The sequence below is a fragment of the Crocodylus siamensis genome, chromosome 1, assembly GCF_052110815.1.
Source record: "Crocodylus siamensis isolate JL-2025a chromosome 1, ASM5211081v1, whole genome shotgun sequence".
Classification (NCBI taxonomy): domain Eukaryota; kingdom Metazoa; phylum Chordata; order Crocodylia; family Crocodylidae; genus Crocodylus; species Crocodylus siamensis.
In genome coordinates, this window is record NC_143395.1 from 133746014 (window position 1) to 133772688 (window position 26675).

General features: G+C 45.8%; 1 protein-coding gene across 1 annotated transcript; it reads left to right on the forward strand.

Annotated features, from left to right (window-relative positions):
• The first annotated feature begins 7488 nt into the window (after nt 1–7488).
• LOC149873354 (sulfotransferase 6B1-like) lies at nt 7489–26290 on the forward strand. Its single transcript, XM_090043240.1, has 7 exons — nt 7489–7763; nt 9051–9196; nt 18797–18886; nt 20246–20372; nt 21936–22030; nt 24623–24779; nt 25536–26290. The coding sequence occupies exons 1-7, from the start codon at nt 7520–7522 to the stop codon at nt 25664–25666; spliced, it is 990 nt and encodes a 329-aa protein (XP_089899366.1). The 5' UTR covers nt 7489–7519; the 3' UTR covers nt 25667–26290.
• The last annotated feature ends 385 nt before the right edge of the window (nt 26291–26675 follow it).

A 26675-nucleotide genomic window follows, 5' to 3' on the forward strand; every position in this document is an offset into this window, starting at 1 on the left:
GTTCAAATGACACAAAGTTGCCAGGATGGTACCAGCTTGTCTGATGTTGAAACCTTTTGCACCAAAATAGGGTTTGGGGAGTAGGGATTAACTTTTCCTGACCTGATAAACAAAAGCCCTATAAAGTGAGGGCACAGTGGCCTGGGTGTGGGTACCCCTCATTGATCTGAGATGTCTGAGGCTGAGGAGAGAAGACAGCAGATCAGGGGAAGAAAAGAGCCTACCAGGGTGCATAGGACAGCTTGATCTTATGAAGAAACTAAGCCTGGTGTGTGTGCTGGTGCTAGTGCCTCCTTAATTGTAAGAGTGTTGTAGCTGTAATGGTCCAGAAATTATGCAAGAGGCAAAGATTTCTTAGGTTGATATCTTTTTTTGGGCCAGCTGGACACATCTCCATATGCATCTGATCTGTTTAGTCATGAATAAGCAGTCCCAGGCACACATCTACATGTGCAAAAAAGCAGGATCAGATTTGCTGCCAATCTGCTCCTGCTTTTTGGGTCACTACAATGGCCTCCTGCCACCACTGCAGGTAGTACAGACCCCAGCTTAGACCAGGCTCTGACTGCAGCTGCTAGCAACTGGAAGACCTCTTCAAAAGCCAGGGCAGCCACTTCACTGGCCAGGAGCAGTGTGTGCAGCACAGGGACAGCAGGCAGCAGCACTCTCCTTCCCACCTCTGCCTCCTTACACCATGGCTGTTCCTGCCCCTGCCCCTAGTAGCAATAACCAGCACCCTGCACTCCATGCTGACCACCCCCTGGCCCACAGCTGTCTTGCCTCTCCTGGTTCCCCCATGCACCTGCTGCCTCCACTCTGTCCACCTGGCCAGACCCCAGCAGGGACATCTCCAATGGGCTCCAGGATGGCCTCCAGGGTCTCTGCTGCCCTTCTGGGCCTCCATCCCCACTGCTTCTCAGCTTGCAAGGCTAGCCAGGACTGGAGGCTGCATGTCATCCAGCACACCTGGGATGATGAGTAGTGGTTGGAGGCCTTCTGCATGACCCATGCCACCTTCTGGGATCTCTTGGAGCAGCTCTGGCCACACCTGCCATGCAGCTGCCCCTCCAAACAGACATCCAGCCGGCCCTTGCCCTGCTCATGGTGGCCACATCCACAAGCCTGTGGTACATTGACCATCTTTTTGGTATGCGAAGGGCCACTGCTGGGGAGGTCATCCTGGAGGTTTTTGGTATTCTCCAGGATGTGCAGGGGCACATGTTGCTCTGCCTGCATGACCCCCTTGCAGTGGTGGCAGGGTTCTGTTCCCTGGGATTCTCCCAATGCATTGGGGGCCTGGATGGGTCCCACATCCCCCTCAACTTCCTGCCACATGGTGACCATCTGTACTATGGGTGGGCAGCACCCAGAATGCCCATGTCTTCAGAAACTCCACCATGATGGGCCTGGTGGAGAGTGGGCACTTCATACTGGGGGTGCTGGACCTGCAGCTGGCTGCTGTGATGGTCCTGCCCCCTCCTCATCAGGGACCTGCCTACCCACTCCTGCCCTAGCTCACGGGGCCCTACTGGCCAGCTGGACCCGCTCCAGGTACATTTTAACTGATGTCTGGTCCAGACTTGCACCCTAGTGGAGTATGCCTTCGGCCACCTCAATATCTGCTGGTGAATCCTCACCGCCCACAAAAACAACCTCTCCCCAATCATTGTGACAGCCTGCATGGTGCATAACATCTGTGAGGCCCAAGGGAGCTCTTCCATGTGGCCTGGGCAGAAGAGGCATGACAGGAAAAGAATCCCTCGCAGAGGGACCACCACCTCCCGTGGCAGTGACCATGGTGACCACCCCTGGCCAAGGCCCCAGGACATCCACACACCTGCCAGAGGGGGACAGGCACCAGGTGCAGGAGATGCTGGCCTGCCACCTCCTCCAGCACTCTCTAATCTAGCTCACCTGCACCACTGCTTACAGAGTCCCTGCCATCTTCACCCACTCCCAGCACAACACTGACTGCAGACATGTCTCAGAAGAACAAGTTTGTATTCCCCTCACATCAAACAGATCCCCTCCACCACCCACAAGTAAAACACCTTCTTCCCCCTGAAAATGATGTACAATGTCCTTTGTGTCCTGTCCCAGGGTGGTGGGGGGGGCATGGGGTTGGGGCACCTAGGTGACAGATCATATGGACAGGCAGCCAGCACCCTGGCCATTCCTCTGTGGGTGCACACAATGTGGGAGGCTTGCCCAGGGGCAACATTGGCCAACGGTCCCACAGCATGGATGGCTGCCCCTCTGGCAAAGAGTGATCAGGGCCAGCAGGGCTGGTGTGAAGTCCTGGGCTGCTTCAGGCAGCTCTGGCTCTGCACCCATGTGGAACTGGGGTGATTGCCAGGGCTGGGCCTGGCTGGGGGGGGAGGGGGGCAGCGGAAGGCCAGACCTAGAGTGATGGCCAGGCCAGGAGGTCTTGGCTGCTGAAGGTGGTGCAGGACCTCCTACCAGGCCCGGGTGGGGGCCTGCTGCTAGTGGCAGGTAGCTTCCAGGTGGCAGGCAGGGCTAGGGTTGGGGCCTGGGCAGCAGCTGGCATGAAGGTGACTGCTAAGGCTAGAATGGTGTCTAGCACCTAGTGGTTGTTGTCCATGGCCTGCACTGCCCTGCTCAGTACCACGGTCTGCTCCTGCAGTACCTCTACCCACTTGCACTTCACAGCCTAGAGCTGTGACTGGAACTCCTAGTCTGCCCAATCCCATGCCTCTTCATGCTGGGCCTGTTCATCCTTGGGCCACATCCTCTGCCTGCCACCTGTCCTGGTGGGCCACGTCCTCTGCTTGCCAAGTCCGAGCATCTGCCAGCCGGTCCTCCAATGCCATGACCAGTCAGTCTAGTTCAGGGTCCTGTGGCAGAGTTAGTGCATCCACAGGGCTACTGCTGTGGGCAGCAGCAGCAACCCTGAGGCTGCATCCTGGCTGCCAAGCATTGCCAGGCGTGCAGCTGCAGGGCCTGTAGAGCCATGAGAAAGAAGCTGTCTGTGTGAGTTTGCAACATTTTGGAGATAAGATGTTCTGTACCAGGGCCATGCACTGCCAGGCCTCAGATCATGGGTCAGACATGTACGGGTACTCAGGGACCATGATAAGTCAGCTGGACAGGCCAGGGCTCAGGTGGCTGCCTGCTGAACCCTTCCATCCTTGCTTGCTCCTTAGGGGCTAGTGGGCTGCTGGGTTCTGATTTCAGGCAGCCTGCCTTCCCCACCCCATTGCCAGGGTGGGACAGGCCAGGCTCCTGGCAGCACTTGGTGCCACAGCTCCAGACCTTGCTGTCTTGCTCCCCCCTTCTCCTGCAGGCACCTGTCTTCTGTGCTTCCACCCAGCCCACAGTGTCCAGGCTCAGGGAGCACAGGGCTCCCGGCTTACTGAGACAAGGAGATACCCATGCCTCCACCCTCCCTGCAGGGGTCTTCTGTAGGGAGGCAACTCAGGGCCAGCCCCCCACCATGCCACCACTGTACCTCAAACATGCCCCTTCTGTGTGTGTCCCAGGTGCTGTGTGAGGACTGAGGTGCCCAACTCACTGCTGCTGCTGATGGCCATGGTGTCCCAGGAGAATTTGCACACCTGGCATGGGATCCTGAGCTATGACAGCATGTGAGGCAAGCCTGGAATATCCTGCAACTTTTGCCACTGCCAGGAGGGCTACCTGTGGCTGCACTACACATCCCTGCTCCCTGCTGCCAAGGAGGACATTGCCATCAGCATTGATGCATTTCTTGCTACGTGAGAAGCCCATGCCTGCTTAGCTGTGAGGGCATGGGTTTCTCAATAAAGCTTTGCACTATCTCCTGCCTCCACTGTGAGTGCCAGGCCAGGGCAGAGTCTCAGGCAGGCCATCTGTGCTGCTGTACACAGCATGGCTGTGGCCTGGGTTCTGGGGCACAAGGATGACTATCAGTTGCTACATAAATGGCATGGACTTACAGGCACTCCCCGGCTGATGATTACAGTTGGTGATGGCAACTCACTGTGGCCGCAAGGCCTTGACCTTTATACAGCACTGCTGTGCCAACCTACTGTGACCGAGCTCCTGCATCTGGCCTGACAACCCCTCATAGATGTGGGTGTCATAATGCCCGCCCCCATTCTAACTGGCAATGCACCTTTGCCTCACCCCACAGTGCTACAAGGTCACTAGTCTCTTCCTTGGTCCAGTTGGGGCCCCAGGTGGTGGGCATGGGTATTGGCATGGGTGGCAGTGAAGATGAGGCCATTATGGGTCTCATGCTGGCTCTCTGGGCCTCTGTGCAGTGTCCTTCTGATGCTGGTCCTGCGTAGGTACAGTGCCCAGCACAGGGGCCCATCATAGGAGTGATAGCCTGACAGCTGAGGCAATGCCCTGCAGGCTCCAGGAAAGCTGCTGGGGGTTGGCTGTGGGCAGCTGGAGCTGGCCCTGGGAGCCTGAAGCTGCCTGCAGCTCAGTTTGGGAGCCGGTAGACCTGGCTGGAGCCTGCACTAGCCTGCAGGCCTGGATGGGGCAGACCTGTCAGCCACACGGTGCTGCAGTGCCAAGCAGTGGTGCTAGGGCGCAGGCAGGCTGGTGATACTAGCTTGTGGGCTGCCTAGGGGAATATGGGGCCTGGAGTCACTTTTGGCTATCTGCTTGTATGGCCTGGGACTCAAAATGCCTACAGGCTTTTAAGGGCCTGAAGCAGAGACTGCCACAGAGGCAGTCCAGCCCTGGGACAGGAGAGGCTCCCAGCCCGGAGCTCTGGGGCTAGCTTCAGGCTGGTCCCCTAGTGTCAGAGCTGACCTTGGAGCAAATTTGCTTCCAGATTGCGTCTATATGCTTGTTACTGTGCAGTAACTAAGCATGAGTAAATGTGATACCTGTATTTGTAGGTATCAAGTTTACTCGTGATTAGCAGTTTTTACTGCATAGTTAAGTGTCTTGTGTAGATGCACCCACTGAGTAATTGGGATTAAGTTAAACTTTCAAATACAAGACATGCAAGAGACTTGAGGAAGAATGTCTTGCATTCAAAAGCTTGTCTAACTTTACACCAATTGGTCCAATGAGAGATATTAACCTAAGAAATCCTTGCCACTTAAATCTATAAAAACATCTTGAGAAAAGCGTGTTAACTTGAGCTGCTCTGCTGCTGGGCCAAGGTGAAAGTCCCACTCATGACATAAAGAGATCACCAAACAAGAGCCACTCTGTGATCCACAGCATGGAATGTGAATAGCACGCAACTGCTCTGGGCACAGTGTGCTTTTGAACTGTGCTATGGCAATGGGAAGGTATCTGTGATGTCATAGTCCACAGTTCATGCACAGTGACCAAGTCCTTCACCCTTCAGCTTTGGCCAACAATTTGTTTGAGTACTGACTTGCTATTCAACAAGTTATACTTTTACAAACTCTTTATTACAAAGTTAATCTATGTTACCATTACAGATTTCTTCTAGAAAGTTACAAAGGTCTAAACTATACACAGATATGATTTTGACTGACACAACTTTGCCAGCAGAAGCCACTAAAGTAGCTAACAGCTATAGTGGCAAAACTGTATTTTTACCAGTATGACTTCTTTAGCTCAGTGCAGGGGGGAGGGGGATGGTTAATTGCATCTCAGGTGTAACATCAGCCAGGGGCCTCAGATATACCAAGGACTTATACAATGTAACTGTTTTGAGCAAATGTTCTATAGTAAAGCATTCCTAGTGTCATCCTTTATTCAAAGATGAGCTCTATTTTATATAGTCACAAATAAAAAATCAGTAAAGTGTGCTTAGGATTGCCAAGTGCACAAGAGTCACCAGACATGCAATATAAGAAAACTGTAAAGTAATTAACATACAATGGCCTCCTAAGTCAATATATAGGCAGGCAAAACTCTTGGGGTAGAGGTGATATCTTTTATTAGACCAGATAGATAGTTGCAAGTTTAAAAAAATTTTCCACCCAGGAGAACCATACCTTCTTTCTGTTCTCCTGTGCAATATGAACCCCTTAACAAGAAAGAAGGGACTTCCAGGGGAGTTAGTGTTCTACCCTATCTTGGAGGTCCTTAAGACGAGACTAGACAAGCAACTGGCTGACCCCAGTACTCTTTCCTGCCCAGGGCAAAGGGTTGGACTCAGTGAACTACAAAGATCTCTTCTGACCCTAAACAGCTATGAAATCTATGAAGCGAAATTCAGCAACTTGCCTCCCACTGGATGCTTTGAGGTAAACATCCTGCTCCAGCCTTTGTTTGAGCCTAATCAGCATACTCACAGAGCAGCTTTTTTTACAAATGAACTTTTCTACCCAAGAGAATCACACCATCTTTTAGTTCTCCTGTCCATTATGAAATTTTGTTTCTACCTGGGATACATTTTACAATCTCTGTATTTTCCTCTGCCTGAAGAAGAGTGTTTGGGCCCCAAAGCTTGCAAATAAAATACTTTTGCAACTATCTAGTTGGTCTAATAAAAGATATTGCCTCTGCCCCAAGAGTTTTGTCTGCCTATGCCTTTAGACCAACATGGCTACAACCAACATTCCTAAATCAATACATAGGTACTTAATGATCAGATTCCTAAAGTTGCCAAATCCCTGCAAACTTCACATTGACTATCATGGGTTTTGCTGTTTGCAAGCTACTGTTAGTTTAGATCTGATGTTTTGGTTTCAGCTTTTTGTCATAGCTTGGTCTAGTCAAGTGTTTCTCAACCCAGGGGTTGTGACCCCAAAGTGATTCACAAGAACATTTCAAAGGGTCACAAGCAAGTGTAAGAAAAATGTGCAAAAGTGCAGCTTTCTCCTTGTAGTTTGGCAGTGTTCACCTCCAAGGGACTGCTTGGAGCATAACCAGCAGGCAGCTGGGCAGAATCCTGGGAGGAGTCCCAGCAACCAGATGAAGGTAAGTGTGTGGGGAAGGTAAGTGTGTGGGGTGGAGGGCCAGGGCTTGGGGACTGTCAAGGTGGGGATGGGCAGTGTGTGCGTACATGTGTGTGTGAATGTGTGGAGGGGATGGGTGTATGTGAGGGGGCAAGTGCATGCCGGCACTGGGAGAAGGTGGCTGGGTGGCCAGACACTGAGGATGCAGCAGGGCGGGGTTGGGTGTGGGGGTCGAGGACTGTGGGTTGGGCACTGGAAAGGCCAGGGTGGGATGGGTCGGGACGAGCCATCAGTCTTTACAAATGGGTTCCAGTATGAAAACAGTTGAGAACCACTGCTCTAGTCAGTCATATGTGCACACATTATGCCACTACAATTCCTCTGATGGTTATTTCCTCAGGATGAGTGGGATAAATTAATTGGCCTTAAACATCTCAGATGGATTATCTCTGAATCTGGGTGAGACTGGCAACTATGAGTTTCAGATGTCTGGGAAATCTCAGTACTGAAGGAGATATTGTAACATTGAACTTCCACAGAGTAAATATAAAGCAAGACCTGTCCTCCTTTAGTCTCAAGCACTTGAGTTAATCAGTAACATTTACTTTCTTTCTGAATGTTCTTTGCCCTTTTATAAAGTATCTGTAACAAAATCTATCTATACTGCTAAAACACAGCCTATGCCTCAGTCTCTCTCACAGTTTCATAGAGAAACAAGCATGAATACAGACAGGAGGAGAATTGCTATTGAATTACTGGATGAGACATTGGCTAACGGTGAAAAGACGGCCTCAGAAGATTTGCTAATTTCCTATGAAGGAGTTTTGTATCCTGCCGTGCTTTGCAGCCCAGAAAATTTCAAAGCACTTCAGTCTTTTGAAGCTAGGAATGATGATATAATTCTAGCAGGATACCCTAAAACTGGTGAATATTGCTAGTTTGCTACACAAATTAAATGTGACATGCTATACTTGTATTAATTGTATTGAATGCCGTTGGATGATTAATGAATTAATGCAGTTTAAGGTAAATGGGGTCTGTTATGAAGATAGTGTTTTAGGGGTTTCTTAAAACAAGTAAGATAGTTTCTTCTGTAGACTGCCTACACTGGAGTATGTAATGTATTTTAGTGTGTAGGCAGGGGCAAGGTTTGGAATGAATTACTTTCATTCACTTAGTCTCTGCCTGAATAATTACATTTTTCAGTAACTATACATGTCGTATTTATTGGTTTAGAATATAGATACAATTTTTTGGTGACTTTTTGGTAGTATCTGCTTCAGGTTGAATCTGAATTCACAAGCATGAGAAGTAAAAGATTGTAAGATCTAACCAAAATATCAAAAGAGATGGATTATTAAAATGCTCATTTATGCCTCATTTTAGATTTGATTCAATGAAGACCAGAAATCTTTACTAAAATCTATGCCAGTTGATTCTGAGTGAGTTGAGAATAATACAGCAGGAACAGTTTCACCTTCATGGTGTTTCAAAAGTTGGAAGCTTGGAAAACAATCCTTTCACTTATAAATTGAACAAATGTGATTTGGAATGACAGGATCAGATTCTACCATCAGTTACAGTACTATATATTTGGAAAGATTCCAAAGTTACACCGGTAAAATGAAAACAAAAGAGCAATTTAGCTCTTTGATATGAGTGAATCCAGATTTCACATAAGCTTCAATCACCAGCACTATTGCTCTGTTTCCATCTAAGCTGCTTTCTTTTGAGAAGCCATTATTGTATAACTTGCTTTTGGTAAAGTTAGTATTGATATAATGTTGATTGGCAAGAAACAGCATATTCAGTGGCAACAATTATCTTTACTTTATGATTTGCATTTGACTTTCTTTCACTGAATCAAGAAACATGCTTCTGAACTTAGTGGCTTCTAAGTAAATTGTTCTTCACAAAGTAGATCATATGACACAACTCAGTTGTTCCTGTTTGTTATATTGTTCACAAATTATATAATCTGATGGAACTGTACTTTTCTGCTCATTGGATGCTGCTGTTTCAAAAACAGTAGGAAATATTCCTGTATCACAATAAGATTTTTAGGTTTTCAGCTACCATCTTTGAATGCCAATTATTCTTGTGTCCTGGTTATTACTATTTTTTAAAGACAAGGGTATTTGCAAGCCAGCTACGTTCAAAGTTGTAGTGAAAATTCTTGTCACAGTTCTGGAACTGGTTTCTTTCTTTCAGGTACAAATTGGCTTGAACAAATCCTGAATGATTTGGAAACAACAGCTGGCAAATATACTGAAGAGGAAATTAATTCTAGAAATACTATTGAAAAAGAAATATCAATTCCTTTACGGCTAGAATTTGGAGATGCAAAGCAATTTCAGGTCAGCAAAGAATATTAGGAAAAATAATATCAGAAATGTTAACATGCACTGTTTGAGGCATCTAAGAATTGTTAAAAATATAATAGCTGTCTTAGGCTGTGGACAGTCCATTATCTCCCCAACTGTGTGATCAAGTCATAACAACAAATTTGCTGATGACACTAAGATGTGGGGGGATGCTGGCACACTAGAAGGAAGCATCAGGCTTCAATCAGACCTAGACAGGCTACAAGGGTGGGCGGATGTGAATAGGATGAGATTCAACACAGACAAGTGCAAGGTGATGCACCTGGGGAGGAACAACTGGCACCATACCTACCGGTTGGGGAACTCCCCTCTTGTCAGCACGGAGGCGGAAAAGTATCTTGGAGTCATTATTGATTCCAAGATGAACATGGGCCAGCAGTGTGGGGAGGCAGTCACGAAGGCCAAGTGTACCTTGTCATGCATCCACAGATGCATCTCAAGCAGGTCCAAAGAGATGATCCTCCCTCTCTATGCGGCACTGGAGTATTGCGTCCAGTTTGTGGCGCCGCACTTCAAGAGGGATGTGGACAGCATGGAGCGGGTCCAGAGGAGGGCCACTCGCATGATCAGGGGACAGCAGGGAAGGCCCTATGAGGAGAGGCTACAGGACCTGAACCTGTTCAGCCTCCACAAGAGAAGGCTGAGGGGGGGATCTAGTGGCCTGTTATAAATTAGTCAGGGAGGATCAGCAGGCATTGGGGGAATCACTATTCCCCCGTGCACTTGCAGGAGTGACCAGGAATAACGGTCCCAAGCTGGCAGAGGGCAGGTTTAGGCTAGATATCAGGAAGCACTACTTCACGGTCAGGGCGGCTAGGATCTGGAACCAACTTCCAAGAGAAGTGGTGCAGGCTCCTACCCTGGGGGTTTTTAAGAGGAGGTTGGATGAACATCTTGTTGGAGTCGTTTGACCCCAGTATTATTTCCTGCCATGGCAGGGGGTCAGACTAGATGATCTACTCAGGTCCCTTCCGACCCTAGAAACTATGAAACTATGAAACAGGGATAGTTTAGCTGGGCGAGGGAGTTGTGAGAGTGCTTCAAATGTACAGAGTAGTGAGATCAATATCAGGTATTGTATTACTTGATTATTGATCAGTTAGGCTCTGGAGCGGCGAGACACGCAGGTGAAAGACCGCTGCACCCCCGCTCTCCCAAAGCCCCCCAGACACTCCCCAGCAGCCACGGAGCCCCCCCTCTGACCCCCAGCACAGCTGGAGGTAAGCGGGCCCCGTGGTGGGAGGGGGGTTAATCCCTCACTGAATGGGAGGAGGCAGCTGCGTGGAGCCGGGCCAGGTCAAGCCCCACCCAGGCCCCTGCTTGGCCCAGCCCCCCCAGGGAGAGAGAAAGGTAGGAGGGGGTACTCACCAGTCCTCCTGCAGTAGGGCAGGGCCCCCCAAATCCCGGGCAGGGCCCCCCCTTGCCCAAGAGCAGCTTTCCCCAACGGTGGGTCCTTTGCGCATGCGCACAGTTTAGAAGGGCCTGCCAACAGCAAAAAAAGCCCCAGTTAGGCTCTGAAGTGGCAAGAGATGTGTGGGTGAAAGCCCGCTGCATCCACACTCCCCTGAAGCCTCCCAGGCACCCCCCAACAGCCGCGGAGCCCCCTGCCAGCCCCCAGCACAGCCGAAGGTAAGTGGGCCCCGTGGTGGGAGGGGGTTAACCCCTCACTGAGTGGGAGAAGGTGGCTGCATGGAGCCGGACCGGGTCAAGCCTCGCCCAGGCCCCTACTTCACCCAGCCCCCCAGGAAGCCATGTGACCAGAGCCACGCGAACAGGCTGAGCAAACAGGTGCGCTTGTCTGATGATGTGTGAATTAGCACAGAGTTTGTGGAGGAGGGTGCATGGGAGGGCCCCAGACCCTGCCTGCAAACTCCCCAAGGTAGACAGTCCCAGCTGTAGCCAGCCTACCAGAGGCATGACATGGATGGGCATGTGCCACACCTCAAGGGTCCCCTCGGGCTCTGCGGCCCCACCCCAGGCACCTCAGAGAAGGCTACCCAGACAGAGCCCATGGGTCCAGGCTCCACGAAGATGGAGCCCCTGGCTCTCAGTTGCAGGGGCTGCCTGTTCCTTTTTCAGGCTCTGGGGCACGGGAGCATGGCCACCTCCCTGTGTGGGGTCTTCTCCCTTTTGGGGTCTCTGGTGTGCCAGCTGGAGGAGCTCCAGTCCACAGTCCAGAGACTGCGTGCCATCAGGGACTTTGAGCAGGAGATTGGCTCCTACTGCCAGGCCCTTCTCCCCCAGGAGCCAGAGGATAGACCACCGTCTTCCTCCAGGACAAAGGAGGACTCTGGGACCTCCCACTCTGTCCAGTCAGGGGCATGGACCAAGGTGGTCAAGGTCCCTAAGGCCTGCCGCACCAAGAAACCTGCCCCACCGGAGCTTAGCAACAGGTACACACCTCTTGCTGCTCCAGCAGAGCCTACTGAGTTGCCAGCTCCCACAGGCAACACAGGCTCACCCGCAGCTACTGTCCTCGCTCTCCCCAAGACCAAACATAAGGTGTTTGTTGTGGGAGACTCCATCCTGAGGAACACTGAGGGGGTAATCTGCCACCCCGACCCCTTAGCCCGGGAAGTCTGCTGCTTCCCGGGGCCCGCATCTGGGACATTGCGGAGAAGATCCCAAAGCTCCTCCAGCCCACAGACCACTACCCCATGCTCCTTATTCATGTGGGCACCAATGACACTGCTCGGAGCGCTCCCAGCTGGGTCATGAGGCGCTACAGTGATTTGGGAGCGGGGCTAAAGGGGGGGCACAGGTGGTGTTCTCATCGATCCTCCCAGTCTTGGGCTATGGGCTGAGGAGGGAGAGAAGGATCCACGTAATCAACCAAAGACTGCGGCGCTGGTGTCATCGGGAAGGCTTTGGCTTCCATGACCACAGCCCCCTCTTTGGCAAGAGAGGCAGCGAGTTGCTGGGAAGAGATGGCCTCCACCTCTCTCCCCTGGGGAGGAGGCTCTTCTCAGCCAGACTAGCTGACTGGCTCCACCGGGCTTTAACCTAAGCCCTTTGGGGGATGGGGGGACTACCACCACTGTTGGCCAGCTGAGCAACCCTTGCAAAGCCAGCAGGCCAAGGCACTTAAGGGAGCCCACCCTTGCCCCAGTCCTGGTACAATCTATGGGCAAGGCAAGAGCCCCCAATGGGACACTTGCCTGCCTGTACACAAATGCCAGGAGCTTGGGGAACAAGCAGGAGAAGCTCATCTTCCTGCTCAATGCAAATAATTATGATGTCATAGGGATAACGGAGACCTGGTGGGACTCCACCCATGACTGGACCTCAGGTATAGATGGCTATACCCTGTACAGGAGGGATCGTGTAGATAAAAGGGTGTAGCTCTCTATGTTAAGGAAAGCTACATGCCCCTGCAAGCTGATATTGGTGACCAGGGTGGATGACTGGAGACCCTCTGGGTAAAAATCCATGGGGAACACGGCACAGGGGACACAACGGTGGGAGTCTACTACAGACCTCCCACCCAAAGTCCTGAGCTTGACCAGGAGTTCACCCAGGAACTAGTTGAGGCCACATGCTTCAGGACCATGGTTGTCATGGGTGACTTCAATTACCCGGACATCTCGTGAGAGGATCACTTAGCAAAATACAAGCGGTCGCAAAGCTTCCTCTTGTGTGTGGATGACCTCTACCTGACTCAAGAAGTCTATGGGCCAATGAGAGGCAAAGTGCTGCTCGACCTGGTACTGGCTACTGGGGATGACCTAATCAGCAACCTAGTGATCGATGGGAAGCTGGATGACAGTGACCATGATCTGATCACCTTCACCATCTGCCATAAAGCTGGCAAGTCAGTCAGTAACACAGAAGTCCTTGACTTCAGAAAAGCCGACTTTGACAAGCTCAGGAGACTTCTCAGTCAGGCCCTAAGGGACCATGACCCCAGGGAGAGGGAAGTTCAAGAAGAGTAGTAGCTCCTCAAGGGAGTGATCCTCAAGGCACAAGCTAAGTCTATTCCATCTCGGAGGAAAGGCAGCAAGAGGACAGAGCAGCCTCCCTGGCTCTCCAGGGACCTAGCAGACCTCCTAAAGCTAAAAAGAAAAGCCTATAAAGGACGGAGGCTGGGATTCACCTCTAAGAAGGATTATTCTGCACTGGTCTGGTCCTGCAGGGAGCAAACCAGGAAAGCCAAGGCTGCAACTGAACTCCTACTAGCTTTGAGCAACAAGGACAATAAGAAGTCCTTTTTCAGATATGTGGGGAGCCGGAGGAAAAGCAAGGGCAATATTGGACCCCTGCTGAACCAGATGGGGCAACTGACAACTGACGCCCAGGAAAAAGCCAATCTATTAAATGGGTACTTTGCATCGGTCTTTCATCAGTCCCACGGGATGCCCATGCCCGCTACGAGACAGGGCAGTCCAGGTAAGGGAGATCCCTTGCCCTCCATTAATGCTGACCATGTGAAGGAACATCTTGAGAAGCTGGATACCTTCAAGTCAGCCAGCCCTGACAATCTACCCCCCAAGGTACTCAAGGAGCTGGCAAGCATCATAGCCCAGCCTCTGGCACGGATCTTTGAAAACTCCTGGTGCTCTGGTGAAGTGCCCGAAGACTGGAAGAAGGCCAATGTGGTGCTTATCTTAAAGAAAGGGAGGAAAGTGGATCCGGCTAACTATAGGCCCATCAGCCTGCCTTCTATCCCAGGGAAGATCTTAGAAAAGTTTTTTAAAGAGGCCATCCTTAATGCACTGGCCAACACCAACATCCTAAGTGATAGACAGGACGGGTTTGTTGCGGGTAGGTATTGCTTGACCAATCTCATTTCCTTCTACAACCAGGTGGCCTATCACCTGGACAATGGAGAAGAGATTGATGTCATATATCTTTGATCTGGTATCCCATGATCACCTCTTGGCGAAACTGGCCAATTGTGGCCTTGGGTCCACCATGATCTGCTGGCTGGGAAACTGGCTCTGTGGTCAGACCCAGAGGGTTGTAATTGATGGCAGTCACTCATCATGGTGCCCTGTGACCAGTGGGGTCCCCCTAGGCTCTTATAAGTTTATCAGGGGTGACCACCAGGATCTGGGGGAACATTTGTTCAACAGAGCGCCCCAAGGGATGACAAGGTCAAATGGTCACAAACTCCTGCAAGACCGTTTCAGGCTGGACATAAGGAAGAATTTCTTTACTGTCCAAGCCCCCAAGGTCTGGAATAGCCTGACATTGGAGGTGGTTCAAACACCTACATTGAACACCTTCAAGAGCAAATTGGATGCTTATCTTGCTGGGATCCTATGACCCCAGCTGACTTCCTGCCCTTTGGGCAGGGGACTGGACTCGATGATCTTCCGAGGTCCCTTCCAGCCCTAATGTCTATGAAATCTATGAAAAGGGTATCACAGAATAGTTTCGGAGCTGTATGTTATATTACTCCCCGAAGTGGAAAATGAAAACAAAAACAGAGCAGTGTGCTGACTGTGGTCCAGTACAGGCCCTGCCATGGGGATTATTTTTCTCCAAAGCCAAAGTAATTTGACCAAAGTGGGGTTGGGGAGGGAAGAGCAGAGGGAACACTAAATCAGTGGTATCTATGGATCATAGGATCATAGGAAAGTACGTCAGGAAGGGACCTCTGAATTCACGTAGTTTACCCCCCTGCTCAAGGCAGGATCATCCCTGATTAAACCACACCAGGTAAGTGTCTCTCTAATATGTTTTTTTAAAATTTCCATGGATGGAGAAACTCATGGACTCCCTCAGTGATCCAGGAAGTCCTACCCCTGAGTGTTCTTCCTGTCTCTATTACAGGTTACCTCTACATTGTAATCAGAAGTGTGTTTGCCACATTAGCTTTAATCTGATGCTGGTAACAATAGCATTGAGAATGCAGTGACAAAGACATCAACACATTTACAAGCCTACCGAACAGAGTTGGTATTAAATTTATAGAGGCTGTGGGTAGAGGATAAAGCTTTGACTCTTCCCTTTCTCCCACCTCCACAGTGAGTGACTTTTACTAATTTAGCACAGTGGGGACTCAGGTTATTGCCCCAATTACTTGCTTCTAAAACTAGCTTTGCCAGCATATAGATATACCAGTGTATGCACTTTGATAATTTTCCCTTTCAGGAATTCATGCTTCTGCATCTTAAACTTCTAGTGTTACCCTAAACTAGGTGGATTAGAACTAACTTATTTACTGTTATTGTAATCATGCCTCCCAACAGCAGTATAGGTATACTCAGAGATAGTTGGCAGCAGGACATGCTGAGGAGCCTGGGGGGATAAAACAGCAACAGAGAATTTTGGATTTAAGCTCCCTCTTTGCCCATGATTCTTTTAGAGCACCTAAAGGCAAAAATTACTGAGTGTTTGCTATAAAAAGCACAGGTCAATAAATAAATAAGAAAACATGGACTGTGGCAGTACGGATGGTTAACAATTGCTGGATGAAATAAATGTTCCTTTCTAGGGCATAGGAAAAAGTTTCTTTGACAGTCAAATCCAGAATCAATAAAAGAGAAAAATCCAGGAAATGAGCATTTAATCCTAAATGCATAATAATACTCAGGAACTCATGGATTCTGTAGCTAACCCATGGCTGGTTCAGACTGCATGCACATTTGCTGTACCATGATTCTGCATTTTTATCATTTCGGAAGTAACTGGCTTTTTGTATGTTAAAGATGTGAAATTTATGGCTTCAGTTTACAGAGTCCTTTTACTTGTTTGAAGCAGTCTCATGATACAGGCAGTGCAAACAAGAGCACACAGACCTGCCAATGCATCTCACACCCAATACTATTTAGAGAAGGAATTTTCTTTCTCAAAGTCCATCTCAGCTAAGATTCTTCTGAAATATGTCGTTTGACTCTTTGGATTTGAACTGGATATGTCAGCCTGAATGATTGCCCAGGACAGCTATGATGTTGATGTCTGCAGCCTATGTGTGCACGTTATAAAAATACTTACCACACAACATAAATTATACCTACATTTTATATGCCACTTTTTATAGTAGATCTCAAAGTTTTTAACAAAGCAGGTAAATATCATTATATTCCATTTGCATATAGGAAAACTGTCACAGAAATTAAAAGAAATTTACTCCAAAGCACCTGAGATATGTTTACATGACACAATACATTGCTATGAAGAAATACCCAAACAAAACTGAATGAGCTAGCTTGGGTACCAGAAGCAGCATTGGACTCAAATGAGTTTGCCCTGTCACTCAGAAGGGATAGCTAGGATCACAGGATCATAGGAAAGTAGGGCTGGAAGGGACCATACAAGGTCATCTAGATTAGCTTTCTGTTCAAGGCAGGGTCAACCTGACTAAAGTATCCTAGCCAAGTAAGTGCCTGTTCTTGAAAATTTCCAAGAATGAAGATTTCACAATTTCTCTAGTAACCTGTTCCAGTGCCTGATTACCCTCCTAATCTCCAACCTAAATTTGTTAAATATCAGCTACTTTATCTTGGTTATTCTGGGTCTTAGCCCTGTGTAGCAGAGAAGAAGAATCTGCTACATTGAGGGACTTACTGCAGATGCTGGGACCATGAGCCAGCTGACCACCAGCAGCAGAAGAAGGAAAAGAGACAGAGCACATGCCTTTGGCATGGGCATGCCTTGTAATTGTGTGCTGGCACCAATTCGTAGGGCAGAACAAAGGCACTGGTTTAAAACTGCTGCGAGACAGCATCAGAGGGGGACCAGAAGTGAGTTCCTCACCACAGCTGAAACAGCGTGAGAAGGTGACTTGTCCTGGAAGGGGCAACTGGTGAAGACCTCGTTTAGAGAGGCTAAGCACCAGAGCAGACTCAGAGGAGTCAGCATGATTACTGGAGCAGCGTCGATGGGAGGCAAACACTAGTGATCAGAGTTGGATCAAAGGCAAACATGAAAGACAAAAAGAAAAAGGAAAATAATGAAACCATGAGTGAGACAGTGTGGACTGCATTTAGGTGGGTCTAAGCCCAATGTTTCTTATATACAGAAAGGATACATTGGACCAAGTAGGAATAGAGACAATTGGGGACATTGTCACTTCTAGCCTGTGCCACTATTATTGTGACAGAGGCTTTTGTAACTGAGTGAGGCAAGACACCTCTGCATCAGAGTTGACATTGCACCATCAGGGTGGCATTAGGCAAGGTGTAGGGGAGTCAGTGCCCCAGGTTCAAGCTACATTGCGTGTAGGTGTAAAGGCACTAAAGGAAGAGAGGTCAGCATCATCCTCCCCAAGATTATTTTACACTGAAGACAGGGCAGAAAAGAACCCTCAGCAACTTTAATAATCTACACTGCCAGCCAAACTGTCAGTCCATAAAATAGCAGACAGTGCAGGCTGGGTGGAAAAATCTAAGCAATGGGCCAAAGACTGGCACAGAAAGTTACACCCTGCCCTCCAAAGTTTCTGCAGCTCCACCCAACTTGGTGTCAAATTTGCTAAGTTTGTACTCTATTCCATTATCCAAATCATTAATGAAAGGAATAAACAATATTGGACCCAGGACAGACCCCTAGGGAACCCCACTTGATGCCTTCTTCCAGATGGATGTTGAGTCATTGATGATTACTGGATATGTATGATGATCCAACTAGTTATGTATCTAATTTATAGTGTTTTCATTTAGTTTATATTTTCTTATCTTGTTAATGAGAATGTTGTGGGAAAGTGTCAAAAACCTTGCTAGGGTCAAGGTATATTGTATCCAGTGCTCTTCCTCCATCCACAGAGTCTGTCACCTTGTCATATAAAGAAATCAGATTGGTGAAGCATGACTTGCTCATGACCTAGATAGAACACTGTACTATGCAGCTATTCTGTTTCTATTACCCAAACTACTTTGAATGTACATTACACTGCATTGTTCTGTCTTAGCATATTCCCAGTGAAAGAACTGAGACTAGAACACTAGCCCACTGAGTATCTGTGCAATCCATGAACCACTATCAGAGACTGCCTGCCCTAAGTGCTTTGAAGATGGAACTCAATGAATGGATTAATAGGATTAAGCCATGGTGCTTGCAACAAAAAGGGACTGGATTTGACTCGGAAGGTTCCTTTTATCCAGAGCTGAAGAGCTGTTAACAGACATACTCTTAGTAGAAATTACCACATGCTGCTGATGCAGACAGAATTACTTATTTTGTTTATCTGTACATGTTAAAAATTAGCTTGTTAGCTGTTATACAGCTTATCTTACATAACAAGTGCCCAAAGCCAGCTGGCTATCTCTAAAGAACAAGCTTCCTGTGTTTAGTCATGCTGGAATACTGTTGGAACGGACTCTTGCAGAGTCTTTCCAGAAGAGAATCAAGATGCATGAGTCCACATTCACTAAATATCACAAAAGGAGCATTAGTAATGGGACCTTTGTAGTTCCAGTTGAAAAAAGGAAAACAAAAGGAAGGATTCATATTTGACTTAGAAAAACAATAATAATTTGGCTTAGATTGATATATGTTAATAGTAATGAAATAGACGCCTCCTCAGTATACAAGGAAGAAATATTAATCCTCGAATCTAATTTTTAAATATAAAATTCCTAATAAAATACAATTGTATTTATTTGCTTTTTCTTTCTTACCATATTAAAGATGATGAAGAAACTACCTTTCAGAAGAATCAACACAACACATATCCTTCCACAAATCCTGCCACAATCTATTTTCAAAAATAAAGCTAAGGTGAATATTCATTTCATGTTTCATTGAACTTATACCTACTTTATGGGCATTTTGAGACCAGTTTAGGTTTTCCTTGTCTCTGTAGTATGTGTTTTCTGCAATTCTATCTTGGCTTTTTTTGGGTGAACATAAATTTCTGAATGTGAAGTGATACAGTGTTGTCCCCTGAGTCAGGAAACAAATAGCCTGAATTAGTTTTCAGTTGGAAGTAAATAGATTTCAGACATTTACCCCAGTGATTCTCAACCAGGGTGCCCTTAGATTCTCTCAAAGTTTTTGTAGGGTACCATACAATGTTAGCACTATTATGTATGCAAGCATAATCCACATCAACCCATCAAAATTTCGAATAGCAATACCTAATGTTAAAAATGTTGACTTGTTCTAGTCTTTCTTAGTTCTTTGCAAAAGAACAATTGTTCTACTGTTTTTCTATATTTTTCACTTGCTTTTGACAAAAGAGCTGGCATTTTCTGAGACGTGACTTGAGTCTAATGAGAGATGTCTTTGGTCTAACAAGGTTCAGGAACACTGATCTATCCCCATGCATTAACACTGGCTCCTAATACTAATATTTTATATTGTTACTAGCAAATTGCCTGTCAAGAAAGATGTTGGGGGGGGGCAGTCAGGGATAGAGCCCTGCATCCAGCCCCACGCCCCTCCTACCCACTGCCGCTCTGAGTCCAGGCCTGCTCTACCCCCACCCCCGCTGCTTTGGGTCCAGCTCCACTCTAATCCCCCTCCCTGGCTGCTCCAGGTTCATCCCCACTCTACTCCATCTGCTGCTTTGCTTCTGCCTGGCCAGCGTCTGCCTCCCTCCCTGCCTGCCTGCCACCTCCCCCTCCGTGCTGGCTGTTCTTGGGGTGCGTTGGGGCTGGGTGGTGGGGGGTGCCGCCACTGTGATCTCCTGCCTTCATCCTCAGGCAGAGAGGCATGGGATAGCACTACTTCTCGGGTAGCTGGGGTGGCGTGTTTGCCACCACCACAAACTTCCCCAGCAGTAGCTCAAACTTGGGCCTGTGCAGCCCAAGCCCAAATTTGGGCCTGTTCAGTCAATCACCACCCACCCTCTCAGCAACACAAGTGCAATTGGCCAAAAGAATTATGGACAGACAAACATACAGACAGACACACAGACAGGCAGACTGAGCCTTTTATTATATTAGAATTGATTTGCTACTGAACATTTTGGAAGGAAGCATTCTGCTAATGAAATAAAATTACATTAATGAAAATGACAGTAGTTTTATTGATCTCTAAATAAGAATGAATTTTAGAACTATAAAAATGTTATTACTTTAAGATTTTTTACTGACTTTCAGCCAATAAACAAACTTATTTACTTATGTTTTTTAGATACTGCTGCTGGTTCGTAATCCAAAAGATACAGCTGTCTCTTACTTTCATTTTTACAACGATATGCCTTTACTTCCATCCTTCAACACGTGGGATGAGTATTTTACAGCTTTTATGAATGGAAAATGTGCGCTCCATTTTTTGGAAGCTATACAAATTACTTGGTATCTAGGCAATGCTTGACACCAGGCTTCAGAAAAACCAGAGCCAGTTTGTAATCTCAGTTGCCCTATTATCATTTGAAAATAAATAAATTCACTGTGGGTACATCTACACATCACCCTACAGTGACATTGTTACTGCACCTTGCTTCAGTACTTTCTTTTGGAAGGACTAAAGCATGACACAGTAACTGCCCATACTGTGCCGTGCATGAAGCACATGGTTAATTTTTGCTGCTAAAACAGGGGAGCATGCCATTATGGTGAAGTAGCTGTTGGTCATGTGTAGACCCATGTCATCCTAAGGTGATGTAGTACATTGCTATGATGATGTAGGATGACGTGTAGTTGTGCCCTACTTGTATTAGAGTTGTGCTAGATTTATAGTGGTGAACTGTGAAATCATATTCTGGCTTCATAAATCACTAAACTCATTATTAGCTGACTAACTCCCTCTAGGGTCTTAGGTAAATTGCTTAGGGTAGAATTCTATTTCTTTTTAGTTGTCTAAGTCACAATTTTTTAGTTGTCTACATGGCATTTTTGTCACTTGCGCACAGTAGTCATACACATGTGCGCGCACACATGCACACACACACACACATATATATACACACACACATATATATACACACACACACACACACATATGCACAGAGTAAATCCTGTTCCCCTGAGCAGCACAGGTTGTTGAATTAAGGGTATAATACTTGGCTGCTTGCTGCAGCTTTTATTTTAGGGGCTACTGCTTTTCCACCTGGCTGGAGCTCATCAGTGGTTCTGCACAGCTGATCAGAGAAGTGGCACGGTTTGAAGTAAAAGCTGCAGAAAATAGCTGGAGCACCTCCAAGGGCCTGCACAGTTGTTTGCTTCAGCTATATATACCTCCATCTAGTTTGGAAGCCCTTGTCTTTGCAGGGCGGATAAGGATAAGGGGATAATCTTGATAATCTTACTGTGATAAGTCAGTATTCCTGATAAGTAAGTAATGATGATATGTATCCACTGTGTAAATGGATCTATGCATAAGATGTTAGCTTAGAAATTCAAATCTGATGAATCAGCTCAAAATAACTTCACACAATACACATAACTGTTTTTTTCTCATCTATGTATAATGTATTTGCTGTTTAGAAGGCTAAATGTTTCCTACTGTTTCATATCTTTCAGTAGCAATCTTTCAATCTATCAATACCTTAAGTGATCAGAGGAAGCAGACAGCTGGGGACTAAAATGTTTTCTTGTCTAGCTGTCCAGCTTGGTCACTAGATTGCCATGGTAATTAAGAGTCACTTCCACACAGCTGGGGTGGTAGCAAATGGATGGTGAGAGCATGTATTATTCCTGCTTAAAAGCAATGGTGTAATGTATTGTCCTAGTTCTTTCCTCAGATCCTGTTAACTTGCACTGAAAAGCCAGCCTATGCTTACAAAAGAAGTATATGCTGGAAGTAGCAGGACACCATCTCAATCAATTTCCCATTTCATTACTCTTACATCTTTATTATTTTCTCTCCTTGTTTTCTGTAGTGACCTGGGGCTCGTATTTTGACTATCTAATTGAATGGAACAAGTATATTGCTGATGACAATGTTATGGTGATAACCTATGAAGAAATGAAAGAAGTGAGTTTAATGCCATTTAAGGGAAGTTTTACTTTAATTTTATTTAGTATTTGTTACAGAAATACTTCATAAGTAGTAATAATGTCATTATTGAGCCCATACATGGCCTTTTCCCTAAGTATAACTCAAACCAGAAAATAATTGCTTTATTCTACCTTTCAGTAAAAAACATTTGAGTTCTTTGTACTGAAAAATGAAATCCCACAATGTGAAAAAATGTTTTCAGAGTTGTGATGAAAACATTATTTTGATTTTTAAAAATAGTAACTTTTTGTTTAAATGGATTAAAAAAAAAAAGAGTTATCACTGAGGAAATGGTGTTGGGAATTTTTTAACCCAATCATCATTGCCCCTGGAAAGTGGGACTCAAATTCACCTTAGCCTTGGTGTAGACTTTCTATGCAAAAGCGAATTATGAACATAAGAGCATCACTGAAACCTGAATCCAAAGGCCGAGGTACTTTTGAATATATGAGGCACACATCTACTACTTTATACCATTTCCATTTAATTTTCTGGGAAAATGATCCTCAAAAACCAGTCAGTAAGTTGCTGTAAGAATGATCCTCTTTCATTAGCCTTATACATTCCATAGGTTTTTTGTAAAATCCTTGAAAATCAGTGGCTTAAAAACAAGGAACACCTAAAGTTCCCATTGGCTCCATGAGGGGCGGAAAGCAGGTGGCATTTCTGAAAATCAGGTTCAATATTTGAACTGCTCAAATCTTTTAGTTCTTGCTCTAGGAAACTTTGATTGTTTGCAGGGGAAAATTTTGCCTATGAGCACTAGTATAAAGCTATATATAGCAGGCCTATGCAAAGTGGCTTGTATTTGCTTCAGATTTGGATTCAGCTGATTCAGGGGACAGTGGTTCAATTTGGTGATTTAAATCACTGTCCCAGATCGATTTTGCTGAATCTGATTTGGAGATTTGGCCATTGAACAGGGCCCAGCCCCCACCCTCTCTCCCAGCCCTATGGCTGCCATGAGCCCCCAGAAGCCCTGGTGGGGGTCCTCCCATAGCCCCTTCCCCTCTCCTCCAGCCCCACTCCCTGCTACTTACTGGCACTAAGCCCAGGTCCAGCTCCCTGGGGCGATGTGCGGGGACTGCCTGAATCTCCAAATCTCTGAATCTTTTCCAAATTGATTCAGAGGCATTGAATCGATTTAGACCTTTTATTGGTCTCCTGAGTCAATTTGGATTCGAAGATTTGGCCACCAAATTGGGCTGAATCTCTTCTGAATCGAATCAGCAACCAAAGCTTCGCACAGCCCTAATATAGTCTTGTTTATCCAAACCTCATGCAAGGGGTTGAAACCTAAATGAATGTAAAGTGTTCAAAATACTGATGGAACCTACATAATCATTTACCTACAATGTACTTTTGCAAATCAGGAGTTTGCATGGCTTCCTATTATTATGCTGACATACCACAAAGCATAATAGGCCCAAGAGTACAAAGATGGTAACCATCTGGTGGAAAAAGTGCTTTTAGTTTGCTGTTTGGACAAGGTCATTGAGGGGTGATTTAAAGAATTAAAATTGCACAAAACTTGGACAATCTCATTTCTCCTATGCCTGTTATTTACTACCTGAGTTCAGCACTAAATTCATTCAATAAGAAAGCAGCACTATACAATAGATAGCATCACTATACAATACATACACACATTGGAGGTAGTTGACATTTTGCCGTCAGAAAACTCCTCTAGCACAAAATACTTTTATAACAGATTCAAAATATTCCATAACAACACAAAGAGGGTGCAAGTACCTTTGGTAGAAACCAGGGCAGCAAGTAGCCAGGCCACTGGCCAGCCTGTTGCAGCCATGATTTCCTGTTGCTCACCCATCTACATAAGTCCTGGTGCTCCTAGGTTGGCCCCAACAATAAAGCTGGACCTTCCCAGTCTCCAAGCACCTGGATTCTCAGCAGCTCACCTGGAGAGCTGCTGGGAAGCCTGAGCATAATGGCTCTTCATCTGCCATAGTATGGGCTTCCAGGCTGTCTTGGTCTCAAGCTCTTCAGGACAGACTTGGGAGCCCAAGGTTCCTAATATGTTTCCAATTGGTTTACAAAAGGAAGCTTTGTAATTGTATTGACTTTAGTAGACCCTGTATGCAGAACCAACAGATTGTAGAGAACTCCTTCCCCAGTTGTTCTCATGGGAGCACTTTGCAGTGCCTTTTACTTCAGCATTCCTGGGTGTATGAACATGCACAAGTAAGCTCTCAGTTGTAATGATACTAAGTGGCAAAACATAGCAATGAAATCAATTAAGTTACATGGCATAACTTAGAGTTCAGTCCAGCTTTCTGTGTCTTAGCACTTCTTTGGACAAAGAGCTCCACAGAAAACACACAGATCCCTCTCCTCACGTGGAAACCCCCCCCTCTGTTTTCATGAGTAATGAATTTGGGACTAGCCCCACTGGGCATATATTCCCTGTATTTTACAATGCTTAGAATTCTTACAATGCTTAAGGCATACAGACACATTTTTTACAGTCAGTCTTCTATGTATGAGCTCACAGAGATATTAATATAGTCATTCTACAGGCACAATACAAATATATCTTCCTTTCTTCAGAACCAGACTTTGGGAATGAAAAAGATAGCTGAATTCCTTGGATTCTCCCTCAGTGACAACGAGATCCGGACCATTTCAGAGAAGAGCACCTTCAAAGCTATGAAAGAGAAATCCTCAGAAACCCATGGCACGTTTGGAAAAATTCTCTTCCGTAAAGGTAAATTCAGTGGTATAATAAGCAAAGTTAGCATCTAAGGCAGACATTCTGGGCAGGCTGGGGGACAAGCATGCGGTTCTAAGAGCGGGAGTAGGGTTGGGACGTAGGTTCTGAGATGTCGGGCAGAGGTGTGGACTCTGAGAGCAATGTTTATGCTCAGCTTACAATTTTAAAGCTGTCTTTGGAAGAAAGGCTACAGACTTGAGGTCAAATACAAAGTAGTATAAATGGATGTAGCTCCATGTGGGTCAAAGGAATTGTATTAATTTATTACACGTGGTAATGTATTTCTTAAAAAATTGAAGTTGGATTTTCCTTTCGACCTGTGCTGCATATTAAAAATCCATCAGAATCTGAGGGAACCTTCCAAACTGTATACCCAACTGACAAAAATAATCCTGAGCCATACGTCTCTTTAACAAATCTTGTATATAACAAATTGGAGGTTTGTAATGCAAGATATTTCACAGCTATGGTATGACCAAAATGATAAAAAAGAATTTAAAGAATGATGGCAGGTTTTTGAATTCCCAATGGGCAGAACAGCTTCTTCTGTTTACGTCTTATATTGTTGAAAAAAAAATCTCAGGCCAGACACCACAAATGGAGATTTACCAAACCAAATGACATATATTTAGGAATATGGATGGATGATTACACATTGTGATGTGCCAAAAATATCAATTTACAATGGTAAGTTAGTAATAACTTCAGCCAAGAAATGATAATGATGTATATATTTATTTGTGGTTGCAGGAATTGTTGGTGGCTGGAGAGAGCTTTTTACAGAAGCTCAGAACAAAGAAATGGACAGAAAATTTGAAGAGTGTTTAGGAGGAACTAAGATTGGAGAAAAGATAAAATATGGAATATACTGCAAGGCTTGAAGAGTAAAATGTGCAGCCTTTTTAGAAGTTTGAATTCTTTTTTAGCTTTTGTACTATAAATCTGTCTTAAATAGATCTTAGATTGTTTTCTAGGAATAGGTAAATTTAAGTTAGGCCAAGTTAACATAAATCAGGCTAAGGGAAGTTGTATAAAGAAGAGATGAGTCTCAGGTGAGACAACGTTAGAGGTATAGGAAAGTTTAAGCCAGTTCTAGGAGACCTGGATATAGATTGGTGGTTTAAGGACAGGTAATAGTTCCGGTTTGAACATAGCATGACAAAAGGCACATCCTTTTCAATCATAATTGAACCTTTTGTTTAGCTTTAGATTGTGAGGAGGGGAATGAAAAGGAAGGCCTTGCCCCAAGATGATGTTCCTCTTGCATCTTTGTGCTGAGGCTCCCAGCTGTAGATGTATGGAGACCAGTGCTTTTTAGAACTTAATCTCTGAAACTTGAATGACATTTTCCTAAGAAGGTAGGCTTAGATTTCAGAATTTAAGATTTTAGATTCTGGGGTTTTAAGATTTTTTAAATTTATTTTAAATGAGAAAGTATTGGACTAGATAAATATATATCTAGATACGTTCTTATTAATGCATTATATATATTGTAGTAGCCTTTATTTGCTACCAATGTTCATTGCTTTTTTAACACAATTCTTCCTTTGTACTCCTTCCACTGAAAGTTTTGACTGGGTTTGGACAGGGGCTGCTCAGATTTCCCTTGAGTCCCAGATCACCTTCAAGGTTAACAAGCAGCATCACCAAAGCAAATGTTTTTCCTAATATGATCTGTACACTTGTTTTACCACACCAAAAAAGCAGATTAATCATATCAAATTCTATGTATACAACTGTAAACAATCATATTCTAGTTCTTGGTACCAGTAATTTAAATCCAGGCTGTGCTTTAGGTTTGATATTTTATATGCTTAATGATGTAGACAATGTTACTTCTGGATGACACCTCCCCAGATGATAATGATATCTATGGGTATCTTAAGGCAG

Excerpts from the sequence above, each read along its gene's own strand:
- LOC149873354 (XM_090043240.1), top strand. The coding sequence starts at position 7,520 with ATGCCTCAGTCTCTCTCACAGTTTCATAGAGAAACAAGCATGAATACA. Across the intron at positions 9,197-18,796 it reads GAGATGCAAAGCAATTTCAG|ATGATGAAGAAACTACCTTT; the intron begins GTCAGCAAAGAA and ends ACCATATTAAAG. Across the intron at positions 22,031-24,622 it reads CCTATGAAGAAATGAAAGAA|AACCAGACTTTGGGAATGAA; the intron begins GTGAGTTTAATG and ends TCCTTTCTTCAG.